Source organism: Setaria viridis, chromosome 3 (genome assembly GCF_005286985.2).
Source record: "Setaria viridis chromosome 3, Setaria_viridis_v4.0, whole genome shotgun sequence".
In the NCBI taxonomy this organism is placed as follows: domain Eukaryota; kingdom Viridiplantae; phylum Streptophyta; class Magnoliopsida; order Poales; family Poaceae; genus Setaria; species Setaria viridis.
Genome location: NC_048265.2, coordinates 5,004,761 through 5,018,157, shown reverse-complemented (window position 1 = coordinate 5,018,157; position 13,397 = coordinate 5,004,761). Strand labels below are relative to the sequence as shown.

The window sequence follows — 13,397 nt, the reverse complement described above, 5'->3', positions numbered from 1 at the left end:
CCTATGTCGTATGCACCCTTAGGTAGCAGCAATAGCATTGCTCCTTCCCACATATTGCAAAATTTGGCACTAAAGCAAAGTTATAGTGTCTATATACATCCTAGATTTGCTCAATAATTCTAATCTTGTATTATACTGCACTGAAATGAAATGCGTCCTGAGCACCCGGCCATCCGCAGCTGACCGGTCACCCCTAAAACTAAGGAAGGTCGCTAGTAACAGCCGTGCCCGAAGCTGCGCCACCCCTAATCGCCACCAAGAGTCTAAGACCAAATCCACCCATGCGGCAGACCAAATGTGTTTCCCATCGGCAAGCAGACTCCCACATGGCCAGATCTTATGAGTAGCTGCAATGTTGAGCCTCCGCGGACCTGCCACACCGCCGAAGCCGAGCCCCAACTAGTGAGCAGATCTAGGTACCCCCAAGGGAGAGGACGAGACCAAGGAGGCGTGGAGGTCGAAAGGAGGAGCGGGTGGAAATGCCTCGCCGCCACCATTACCACCTCCGTCTGGAATTAGGAGGCTCGATCAGGTGGAGACGAGGAGGAGAAGAAATTAAACTATTATATATAGTAAAGTAAAGGTAAGTTGGGGTGCTATATATACATGTATATATCGTTACTTCGGCGACTTATGAAGCTGTATAGGATGGACAATGCGATGCAAATATCATCATACTCATTATTAGAATGTATGACATGTAAAATCTTTGGAAATTAGTCGTTCGAACCCCACTCCCCTCCTACTCCACATGCCTAATGATTGTCTCTGTATTCGTACTGGTCAGAACATAATTACTCAGATCTTCAGCAGATCTAGTGTAACCAGAGATCGTTTTATTTGTCCATGTTGAAAGGGGCAACTTGTGCCTTTGTCTTCCGTTTTCTCATTGTATTTACCAAACCTTTTTACTATTTTTGCAGGGACGGAGCTTAGGCATGGCCAAAGTTGGCCATGGCACCCCCTGATTCTCTATGTTTCCTTAAGGAGCACTTAATTCTACCACATACTCCTAAGTGCTAAAAATTTACTAATTTGGTCCCCTCTCGTATCCTGTCCAAGCCACTGTATTTCTGTACCAAATTTCTTTCCCATTAGTGCGGGGCTAGAGGGAACTTTAAAACATTGGTATATAGGCGTTGTTTACCAGAAAAAATCGTAATTTTTTGCGAAACGGAAAAAATCGTAATTGATGTATTATTAAACCGGTTCTTAATTAGCTTCACAATCTATTATACCTTCAACAAAAACCATAGGAGTATACATGATAATTTGGCACACACCTGTCCACTAGGATCAAACCGTACATGTCTTAGTATTAGTTATTAGTATGGCTATTTGTTCTAGTGAAAGATGATAACAAGTGTGGCATGCTTATCCTCTTGGGGATCTCTTAACGCACGTGAATTTAACCTGGCAACCAACTTGCGTCTTTTGTTACATGCATGTCAGAACGAATCTCAAGTTGTCAAACTAGGCCAACGAATTCAAGCAACATATAGATCGATCATGTTTCTAGGGCATGATCTTGTAACGTGTGACACACAGCCATGCATGGCTTGACCACCAACCACCATCGTACTGCATGCAGGACGACACTTAGCAGCATTTGGACAGAATTATATTCATAAACAAACATGCTTTAATTTTTGTGGAGAACAGGAAACGCAACAAGATTACACTCACCAAGCAACACCGAATGGCTTATTGGACGTCACAACAACAACGGCAACTAATTAACCGAAATATTCTCTACATTATATTTCTCCCTTCATCATCTCGGTGGTGGTCTTCTGGATGAGCTCCCACGCGCTCCGGACGTGCCTCTCCTCCTGCGTCGACGACCCCACCGCGAACCGCAGCACGAACTTGCCGCCGACCACCGTGTGCGCCAGGTACGCCTTCCCGGTCTTGTTCAGCCGCTCCATGAGCTCGCGGTTGGCCTCCTCGGCGTCCTCCTCCGTCATGGCGCCGCCGCCGCCGTGGGGCCTGATCCTGAAGCACACGAGCGCGAAGTTCCTGGGCACGACGACCTCGAACCGCTCGTCGGCGCGCACGGATTCCTCGAACATCTTGGCCATGCCGACGTCACTGCGGATGTGCTCCTGGAGCTTGGCGGCGCCGTAGGTCCGCATGACCATCCAGAGCTTAAGCCCCCGGAAGCGGCGGCCGATGCCCACCTGCATGTCCTTGAGGTCGGTGACGGCGCCGGAGTCGCTGGCGCTGTTCTTCAGGTACTCCGGCGTCGTCTCCAGCGACCCCGTGAGCCGGTGCGTGTCGCGCACCCAGAGGCAGGTGCAGTCCAGGCACGTCATCAGCCACTTGTGCGGGCTCATACTGATGGAGTCCACGCGCTCCACGCCGTCGATGTGGTGCCGGAACTCCGGGCAGATGCATGCGCTGCCGGCGTACGCCGCGTCGACGTGGACCCAGGCGTTGAACCGGGCGGCGGCTTCGGCGACGGCGCCCACGGGGTCCACGGCGTTGGACGACGTGGTGCCCACCGTGCAGCAGACGTAGGTTGGCACGAGGCCGGCGTCGATGTCGGCCTGCATGGCCTCGAGCAGCTTCGCTGGGTCGAGCGCGTAGTTGGTCTCCTCGCCGGTGGGGATGGAGCGGACGTTGGCGGGGTCGAAGCCGGCGAGGTGGCACGCCTTGAAGAACGTGGAGTGGGTCTGGTTGGCGGCGTACACGGTGAGCCGCGTGATCCCGGCCATGCTGCCGCTCGACCCGCTCCGGCGCAGCGCCGCGTCGCGGGCCGCGACGAGGGTGACCAGCATCGCCTCGCTGGTGGTGCCGAGGATGACCCCGCCGCCGGTGCCGCGGCCGGCGGCGCCCGTGCGGTTCATGAAGCTCGGGGGCAGGCGGAGGAGCTGCGCGAGCCAGTCGAGCGCGAGGACCTCCATCTCGGTGGCCGCCGGCGACGCCTGCCAGGTGAACCCGACGGTGTTCATCGCGGAGGCGATGAGCTCCCCGGCGATGCCGGCGGCGCTGTTGGTGGACGGGAAGAAGGCGAAGAAGTTGGGGCTGGCCCAGTGCGTCATCCCGGGCACGACGGCCTCGCGGAGCTCCTTCATGGTGACGTTGAAGGGCGCGGAGGAGGTGGGCGGGGCAGGCTGGAGCAGGCGCCGCAGGTAGCCGGGCTCGACGGCGGGGAGCACGGGCAGGGACTCGACGGACTTGTAGTAGTCGCAGATGAAGTCGACGGACGTGTGGAGGTAGGAGCGGACGTCGTCGGCGTTGAGAGGCTGGAAGCTGTCGACATCGGTAGGGAAAGTGGTAGGGTTGGTGTCAAGGCTTCCCATGTCAATGAACGAGTGGCCGGGTTACTTCGAGAGAGAAAAAAGATACAACGTGGCAGCTAGCCAGCTCAAATGGTGAGGCTTAATTGGAAGCTAGAAAGCAGAGACACAACGTGGCAGCTAGCAAGCTCAAATGGTGAGACTTGGAAGCTGGACGCTAGCTGTGTGGCCTGTGGCGTGATCCGTTGGGGGTAAGAGGGTTTATATAGGCTGTTATAGGTATGGATCTGGCAATGCAAGAAGACCAGCATCTGTAACATTAGAATACGTCGTCTGAAACGATAAAAATCAAGCACCTAAAATATAGGAGGTGTGTGTGTGCCACCCTCCACCCACTGTATTTGGCGCTCCACTGGAAAATAGGTGCTCACTGTCAGATAAAAAATGGTTTAACTGGAGATTGAACTGGCGGTGATAGTCCGGTGACCCTAGCTTGTGGCTTGTGCAAAGCTCATTAATTACAGTCTTATCTATCAAATGATTGCTAAGAGCGATTGGATAATAATGTATTATATTCCTTCTGACCCTTTTTATCTAAAACTTTCTATGGTTACTTGAGCATCTCCCATGGTTCCTCAACTTTGATGCCCCGAATTCTTCGTCATAACTTCAGCGAGAATAGTGTTGGATCCATAATGTCAGTGTTTACCTTGCTCCATGTCCACCTTCCTATCTTCAACACATCTAAGATTAAAGTAAATCTGAATTAATGTCCATGTGCATGCTGCAGTGATCCTTTTCTTTGTCCAAATAAAACTGGGGTCTTCTGGATGGATGGACAAACCCAATATAGATGGGATGGTCTGTCATGGGTTAAGCCCATGCATATTGATGGATGAAAGGAACAACCGAATGAAAAGTTCTGATGTCCCAAACCGGGATGAGTAGTTGCACGTTGTATGGATTGATCTGAAACAAAAGAGGAGCTCCACCCTACACACTTGTGTTATTGTGTTACGATCTACTGCTTGTATAATACCCTGGATTATAGTTTTTAAATGAAGTTTAGCAGCCTCTAGGTATAGGAATATATCCAGGGTGTTACACTAAATATTGTGCATGTACGCGTTGACCGTGGGAGCCGAGAGACAGACAAGATCCAACCCAGCAACTGACAGGTTCTAGAATAGTATATGCCTTATTTTCCTTATTTTAAGTTGTCCATGCACACTGTGCGAAGCCGATATGACCATTCACAGCCCAGGCTTCATTCGATTCACATGTATCAACACGTCAAGATGCATGGATAGTTCCTTGTTTGTTACTGTCGCACTTTGATTATTAATTTATCTTATATTATATTATTTATGGTTATAAATTTATAATTAATTATTGGAGAGTACATTTGATTGCAAATCCAACTATTTCAAGTTTACATCATAAAAATAAAAAAGTATTGGTTAAATTATTGGTCAAAAATATATGTGCGTACATCTTATAAACATAAATAGATGGAGTAGTCTCTAAATTGCACTACATTGTATCGGGTGCCGATTAACATGATTGATCTAGTTCATTGCATAATTAATTAATGTATATCACACATGCAGTACTCCATTTGCCAACATGGAACTGATTAGTGGAATCATGTACGTAGCTCTAGCTGACTTTGTCGAGTTTTGTGCTGTCACGTGCCAACTAGGGGGGTTACTGTACATTATTTAACGTGTTGTGCCTCTGCGTACTAATTTCACGCTCATCAAGGATCACCATCAACATCAAGTGGTTGAGCTAGTGCAATCCTCGCAGTGTCCTATAGCTGCGGCTTCATACTGCATGGTACCCAAAGAAGAGCGAGCTAGTGATCGTCTGCTAGGTCGAGCATCAATTGCACAACTTGTGCATTCATCACATGCATGCAGTAGATTTACATGAGATCGAGAAGCACACAACCACATGCAATCTTATAAAAGTAATGTGTGCATCACAAAAGTTCACTAAACCGCAGGGCCGCCGGGGAACCATAGAATATAGTCCCAAGCTCACTACAAGCCAAAAAATACACCTCACAATTTCCACAAGTCAAACTAATTTGTTAGGACCCACACTGTTTGACCTGTCAGGAGTTAGTTAGCTCATCAAGAAATAAGTACTCGTAGATCCAATCTATTGATTCATCCACTATCATATGTAATAATGACGTAAACAATTAAATGATTCTTTTGGTTGATTACACAATTTTTCTAGCAGTATGTTTTATTATATAAATGTGGAAAGCCAACCTAGTACGATGATGTGATTCGTTGTAAAACTAAATGTTTCCATGAAATCATCACATGTTGTGGAAGTGCAATGTTCGTTTATCTTCATATGCCAATTAATATTCTTAAATTAAACAAAATGTAAGGTCCACTCCCATAGGACGTACTCCCTCTATCCCGCAAAGAGTGTCCTTTTAGTTCGTCCTAAGTCAAACTATCTTATGTTTGATCAAGTTTATATTAAAAATATATCAATACTTTTGATGTCTAACAAGTTTCATTAGATTCGTTGTGAAATATATTTTTATAGCATACATATTGAGTGTTATAAATATTGATACTCTTCATTATAAACTTGGTTAAACTTAAAACAGTTTGACTTAAGACAAACTTAAATGAACACTCTTTACGGGACGGAGGCATGTGGCATTGTGAATGGCTGGGATGCCATCGAACTGAGAGGCTGCTAAGCGTATTTATTTTACATATTTGCTTGCCCATGTGCCTTCATGTTGCACGTTATCGTTTCCCTCGATCTAGTCTCCAATTAGCCTTTAGGATAGACTCCTCTACCTTGATTTGGTTTTAATTTTGGACCACGTGACCTCTATTAGATTCTTAGAATAACCCTACAAAAATATAATAACAATTTTGGGACTAATACTTGAATTAAGGGTTTCTACTTAATTATTTCTTCACTCCAAAAGAAAAACGATAGATATGTCAATGCAAGCAACCAAGTAAAAAAAATACTAACATAAATGTAATTATGATGAACAATCAGTTGAAATCAAGCGAGACATCATCAATACATAACAAATCAATGTTCGATATTAGACTAGAATCAAACTACTTAAATTATAGAAAAATAGATGAGAAAGTTAACCCCCCTCCCTTTATCTTGACACTTCTTTCGATTTGTTCTCCTATACTACTCGGTTGAGGAATGAGGATATATAGTTTGCAATCTGACTATAGGTGGTTAGATTCTTTACGATGGAACCTACCTATCGGGTTCAAAGTCTTCGACTTACATGCGTGCTTCTATTTTTAGCTAGTAATTTCTTTAGTAATAGGTGATGTGTCTGTAGAAAGCTCGCTCACTCGAAACCCTTCACTTTTTAACTATCATATTCGAGAGGGGAGTTGTTATCACCCATCATTGGTGTAGATGTCGGTATATAGAAATACCCACCCATATAAAAATACCCCATTAGAATGGACATGAACAAACTAAAGGTACACTGATACTTCCATGGATCTAAAATTAGAAATAACTTTACATCTTTAGACATTGTGTCAATCATGTCCTTGAACTTTAAAATGTGTTTTTTATCCCTAAACAGTGTCAAGGTATCTCCTAAGTTCTAAACACAACAGTCCAGCTCCTGACGCCAATGTGGCTTGCTAGCGTGGACCTAGGGTGGACCCAAAAACATATTTTAAAATTTAAGGACCTAGTTGACATAATAGGAGAAGTTTGCAAACCCATTATGCATTTTACTCAAGAATGTACTCCCAAGATGGACCAGGATATTAGCTACTCCCTCCGTCCCAAATTACTCATTTTAATTTTTCTAGATACATCATTTTTGTTATGTATCTAGACATAGCAAAAATCCAAAGCCACCTCCCATTCCTTAAAAAAAAGGCCGCCTCCCAAGCATGGCGACTGCCAGCGCGCCACCAACCATGAGACGCGGCACGTGAGAGGAGGTCATAGGAGAGGGTGGATGGATCAGACTATGAGAGGAGTAGAGGCAGAGAGCACGATGATGAGAGATCGGATGTCCTAGCGGTGGCATGCTACTGGTGCGACTGTGTGGGAGGAAAGTCGAGAAAGAAGTTACAAGTTTGAAGCCATTTTTTAGCAGAACTAACATGTTACCGTAGACTAATTCTGAGTTTAAGTAACATTGCAAGGAAAAAAGAGCTAAAATAGTTAGTGAAACGATGACCCAGAAGGGATGATAAGTTTTTTAATGACACGTAAGGAATTTTGCTATATTCAGATAGCTATAGGGGCTACTGATCCCGTGTGCCAATCCGGTAGCCCTCCAAACTTTTTTAATGATTTTTTTCTTTTTTTCACAACTTTCCATTTTGAAAAATTATGATTTACTCACACATCCGCTGTCTTCACTGGTCGCGCTTGGTCGGACACTGGATTTTCAAAAGGTTGGCAAGGAACTCTCTCAGCGAATCACACGCTGACGCGCTTCTAGTCTCAGGTCGGCGCACTAGAGCGCACTACTAGCCGCTCGACCAAAAAAGATGGAACAAGATAACGTGACTCAGCCCGTAGCGCCAGTCTCCATCGCACGCCCGGCCAAATACGGCCTCCACCCATACAACACTCTGCGTTACCATCACGACGCTCTCACAGAACAGGAGCCACTCACCTACCACTTGTTACCATAGCTGACGCCGCCTCGATCTCATAGTGCGATCACAACAAAGATGGCCCGCAACGCCGCCGCCGCCGCCTGCTCGGCCGCCGTCCTCCTCCTAGCCGTGTCCGTCTACGCCGCCGGCGACACCACGGGTCCGCGGACGGCCGTGCAGGCGCCTGACCTCGCCGCCGGCGTGGAGGAAACACGCAGCCTGCTGCCGGTGCACCACGACGGTGACAAGGAGGTGGAGGAGGACATCAAGGCTGGGGGGCGTCGGGCCGCCTCGGCCGGCGACGTGGCAAGCTTGGCCACCGCTGGCGAGGAAGACAAGGAGGTTGGATCCGACTGGGGAGAGCCAAAGAAGCGGGACGACAAGAACGACTCCGATTCAGACTCTGATGACGATTCAGGTTCCGATTCAGACTCTGATTCTGACTCTGACTCAGATTCTGATGACGAGGAGGACCACAACTCGAAGAAAGGAAGCAAGAAGCACCCGGCTCCCTGGAGGAATGGAGCTTCGGGAGGTCAGCACGATGACAAGCAGCCTGAAATGGTAATCAAGATTTGAGCTTTCCTGCTTCTGCAAAGACGGACCATCGATCATGAACAATTAAGCGGGTCCACCAGTAGATGCCAAGCAAAGAGCTTTACATGTGTGTGATTAGATAATAGTCCGTAAGATGTAATCCTAAACATGCGTAGTTTTGCAACTTGTATCTTAATTATGAGCAGAATGTACCGTGTGTTCAGTTGCAAACCTGTCGATTCACACTTCAGCATGCTCCTGGTGCCATCTGCTGTTGTAAATCAGCAGAATATATGCTCAGGCTGCTCTGTTTCTTCCCTGTCATATCAATCTGCATGTGTTGGTCAATGGTCTTATATATTCAAACAAAAAAAAACTCCATTTTGCATCATCTGAGCAGATAGTGAATAAGTTAGAAACTAGTTAATAGGCCATGACATTGTTAAGAGAGCGATATTCTGAAGGAGCAAAGAGTCATGCCCAAATTAATTAGTCAAGCAGCATGCGGAGGAAACTATGCCTGTTGCCTTGCCATGCATCTTTGTTCTAGGTTCCTTCGATGATTGTCCATAATTGGCGTGTGGTTCTAGGAAGATGGTGTCAAATCCCAGGAGATGTATATATTTGTTCAAGCCAAATGCAATGTCCGTGCCATGCTAAGAATCCCAGGAAGTACTTTGTAAGTGCTATATATTTTTGTGTATTCCATGATGCACGCTGTGCTTTACGCTCATAGATGTAATAACTAAGAAGAGGTTCAACTATTTATCAGCTAGGAGAGTAAGTTTTCCAATGGAAGCCACTTTCAATGCAGTCGGGGAAATGATTACCAACAGATCTACATCTTTCTTGATTGACAAATGCTCGACGCCCAACAGCACAAGCTATGGAGGACCAGAGCATACAGAGCCTACAACGGCTACTCCGATGTGGCCGTGTTATCATTGAGGAGGCAGAGGGACGGCACATTACATACAAATCAAGCTATGGTAGAGCAACTGAACATACTGAGAAAGGAGGTTTACAGGGGTTATTACACCTTAGACAACTTCATAAGTCAAGACAGTAGTGAAGAAAAGGAGGCCAATTGATCATGGAGTGAGTCATTCTTTTTCCATGTCTAAATTCAACCCCGTCAAGCGTCTCTTTCTCTCCTCCAACAATACACATGGCAAGGAGGAGCTAGAAAAGGTTCTTCAAAATTTAAATAGCATCATCAGTGACATGAATGAGTTTGTTGCATTTCTGAAGAACCATTCTCCATTATACCAGTAACCTTACAGCATGCACCTCTTTCTTGACAAGCAAGTGCATGTTTGCTCGTCAAATGGAGATGGAAAGGGTGATGAGGTTTTCAGTGCAAACATATTCTTGTGCACAAAGTGTGGGCGCCCTACCAATAGTTGGCCCATCGGCTGCAGGAAAGAGCACCCTAGTTTCACATGTCTGCAACAATGAACGGTGCGTGATCTATTTTCTCAAATTCTTTTGATCACGGAAGATGATTTGAAAGAGCAAATGCTAAATAATACCAAGAATAGCTGTGCAGTGAGCAAGTATCAAAGCATCTCTGATGGAAATAAAGCGCTGCTACTTATCATTGAATTGCCAAAGGATATCGACGAGGATACATGGAAAAACATATATTCAACTTATGTTGGTGGAATTGCCAGCGGTAGCAAAGTCATAATCACATGTCAATCTAGAAAAATCATTGAATTTGGTACCACACAAGCTCTTGTATTGAACCATCTAACCAGAGAAGCATTCTGGTATTTCTTCAAGGTGCTCACATTTGGCAGTACAGATCCTGAGGAACAACCAAAGTTGGCATCAATAGCCATGGAGATTGGCATGGAGATAAATGGGTCGTTCATGGGTGTAAACATAATTGGTGGCTTATTGAGATCTAACCTTAATGCTCAATTTTGGTCGAGAGCACTTAAATTTACAAGGCTCCATATACAAAGGAACACCTCCATGTTTGGTGAACATCCATGTGCCCTCATGCAAAAAAAAAATAAGCCTACGATTTTTCAGAGAATGGCCAATGCTGAATTTTGACGATTTTTCAGAGAATGGCCAATGCTGAATTTTGTGTGGTCCATAATCAGTATCAAACAAATTCTGGTCACGAGGAAGTTCCCAATATAACATTTGAGGATATCCTAGTTGGAACTATGGAATGTAGAGGGAGAATCGAGGTCCTAGCATGAAGGTCCCAAATGCCACCATACAAGAACCACATTTTCAGCTGTGAGATACGAAAGTCATGCCGCACCACAATCAAGAAGCGCTCTGGGAAGAAGGCAACCTAAAAGGTTTGCTTTTCAGTGATTTTTGTTCGCCAGGTTTGGGACATCAAGTGACATCAAACTGAAATGAACTGCAATGTAGAGGGAGAATCAAGGTAAGGAGGTCTCGGATACTACCACACAAGAACCGCTCCTTCAGTTATGGGATTGGAAAGCTACCGCATATGGCAGCTAAGAAGGGCTCTCGGAAGAAGAGCAACTTGGAAAGTTTTCTTTTGTAAATTTTAATTGTCAGATTGATTCTAAGCATCAGCCAATGACTAACGTGACACTTTATTTCCTCTTGTACTTGCTTATTTGAAACCCTTTTTTCTCAAACATCATGTAACTGGAGCTTTTAGTTATAAATAAAGTAGGTTTTCCTTTAAAGGAAGCCTTCTATTATTTGACAAAGGTGTCTTTTGCATTGTATGTCTGTCAGACAAGCTAAGAATCTGTCTAGGGCACAGCTAGATTATGAGCATTCACCTGTTAATCATAACCAGAGAGCTGTGAGCTTTCCCCGAGAAATAATCCTCACCACATTTTTTTCCAAATAGGACCCACTCTTTTTTGCAGGCAAAGAGTTTTCTTTAACATGCTTGATACTATATACAAACCTGATAGAATTATACTTCACGATAAGAAATGCTAAAGGCTATCACTTTTGTGAATTCCTACATTTGAATCACGAAATAACTGTATTAGTTCAATAGCTACAGAGATTGAATGGTATAAGAGAGAAAAAGGTTGTTTCTGCAGGTAAGTAAACCAAGCTGTATCCCAGAAATCGTTTCATAAAAAGAAAAACTGTATCCCAGAAAGGCAGAAACCAGTAACTAGCCAAAAGCAACATCAGAAGTATGACTAATTTCAAAGTTCAGATAGCAAAGACTAAAACATTTTTTAAAAAAGAAATTGTAGAGTTCAGATCAATACCAAATTTAGGGGCTGCTTGGTTACCGGCCGTGGCGAGCCACGCCACAGCCTGTGGCGCCTGAACCAAGCAGCCCCTTAGGAACCTAGGTTTGGGTCATAGACTGACTAATGATTGATGCTCAAAAGCGAAAACATTAAAAGTTTGTGACAAGACTTAAACTTTGTGAGCTGCTGGACCTGAAACTCCAAGGAGAGTAATGATACATACAGTGGCCTGGTGACAATGGTTGCAGACTAGTAAAGGTTGTAAATTTGTCCTAGTAGCTCTCAGAACAACCAAGTTTATTATGTTAACTCGAGCAAGCACATAAAGGGCTGAGGAGAAACAAACAGTGGAGTGAGCCAAGGGATGAGGCATGAACCCGAATTCGCCGCAGGTGCTTGCTCATGACCTCAGAGTTGTCCTGCGCTCCTATCCTGATCGATTGCCGGTGGAAATGCCCTTGTACATGTCGAGCTTCTGGATGGCCCCGTGCAGCGACGGAGCGACCTGACCTTCTCCCTACCCGGGTCATTCCCATAGCAGTTAGTAGTTAGCAATGTGGCACGGAAAGAAGCTAGCAACAGGGGAGCCGAGAATGATACGTGCCTGGCATTGCCCGTGGAGTCCGCGATGCTGGCGCAGATCCGCCTGAGCTCGTCGACCTGATCGTCGCCTCGTCGGCGGCGAGCGCTCTACTGTTCTCGGTACGTGCTGCTTCTGGCCTTCAGGGGGTGCCCCGGAGGCGAGCGGGTCCAGCCCAGCGAGAGGTACCGCGCGAGCGTCGGCGGCGGAGCATCCACCGGCCCCGTGCCCTGAGCGAGCCTGCTCCTCGACTAATCAAGCGGGGCGGGAGATTCCGGCCGCCGATTCGAGGTCGCGATTGGGGCGGAACTACGGGGGCCGCGGCGCAGGCGACGGCGGTGGCTGGCCGCGGCAAGCGGGTCACGGTTACCATTGTGTACCATCGTGGCTCCACTTAGCACACTTAGCGTGCGTTTGGTTCGGGACGACGTGGGTCGGGTTGGAACCAAACCTCTTTTGTGGGTTGGAGTGAACCTAGCTCGTGTTTAGATGAGAGGAAAGGAGAAGGATGGGTTAGACCGAATCTTTTATTCGGTTGAATAGGTTGAGAGGGTTGGGATGGATGTTCTTTTAACACCGTTAGTTGTGGGTCCCATTTGTCAGCTGCAGGATCCACCTATCATCCTTCTCTTTTTTTACCTCACTTCCTCTTCTATCTTCTTCCTCCTCCCCACACGGCCTCCTCCCGCGCCGCCAGGCTGCAGCTCCTCCCCGGCACCCTGCCTCCTCCTGGCGCCGCCCGGCTGTAGCTCCTTCACGGCGCCACCGGTCGCCTCCCTGCACCGTCCGTGCGGATCGAGTGCGTTTGCTCGTTTCGGAGAGACGCACTCGACCCGCATTTAGAAGGAATATTTCTTTACTGGGTCCGATCCAATCCCCACCAACCAAACACACGTTGAAATGGGTCGAACCCCGTTCCAACCCACTCCGACCCGCCTGGGCTCAATAAAAAAATTATTTCTGTCGCTCGCTCGCCTCAGATATTTCGGCCCGGGCGTCTGTTATCTTCGAAATTTCATCACTCAGTTGAGATTTCTAAATATCACTCATTTCTAAACACAACCTAATTTCATTCGGTTTCTGATGGTTGGTTGGACTTGTTTTGATATCCTCCTTGCAGCAGGTTGTGCGGTTGTTATTTTCCTCTCTGAGGGGGCGTTTGGTTCCTTTATTT

General features: G+C 46.4%; 1 protein-coding gene across 1 annotated transcript; it reads right to left on the bottom strand.

Annotated features, from left to right (window-relative positions):
* Positions 1–1,608: 1,608 nt before the first annotated feature.
* On the bottom strand, positions 1,609–3,510 carry LOC117850323 (tryptophan decarboxylase 1). The gene has a single exon (XM_034732150.2). It carries the CDS (start codon positions 3,303–3,305, stop codon positions 1,758–1,760), a length of 1,548 nt encoding a protein of 515 aa, XP_034588041.1. The 5' UTR covers positions 3,306–3,510; the 3' UTR covers positions 1,609–1,757.
* Positions 3,511–13,397: the final 9,887 nt, after the last annotated feature.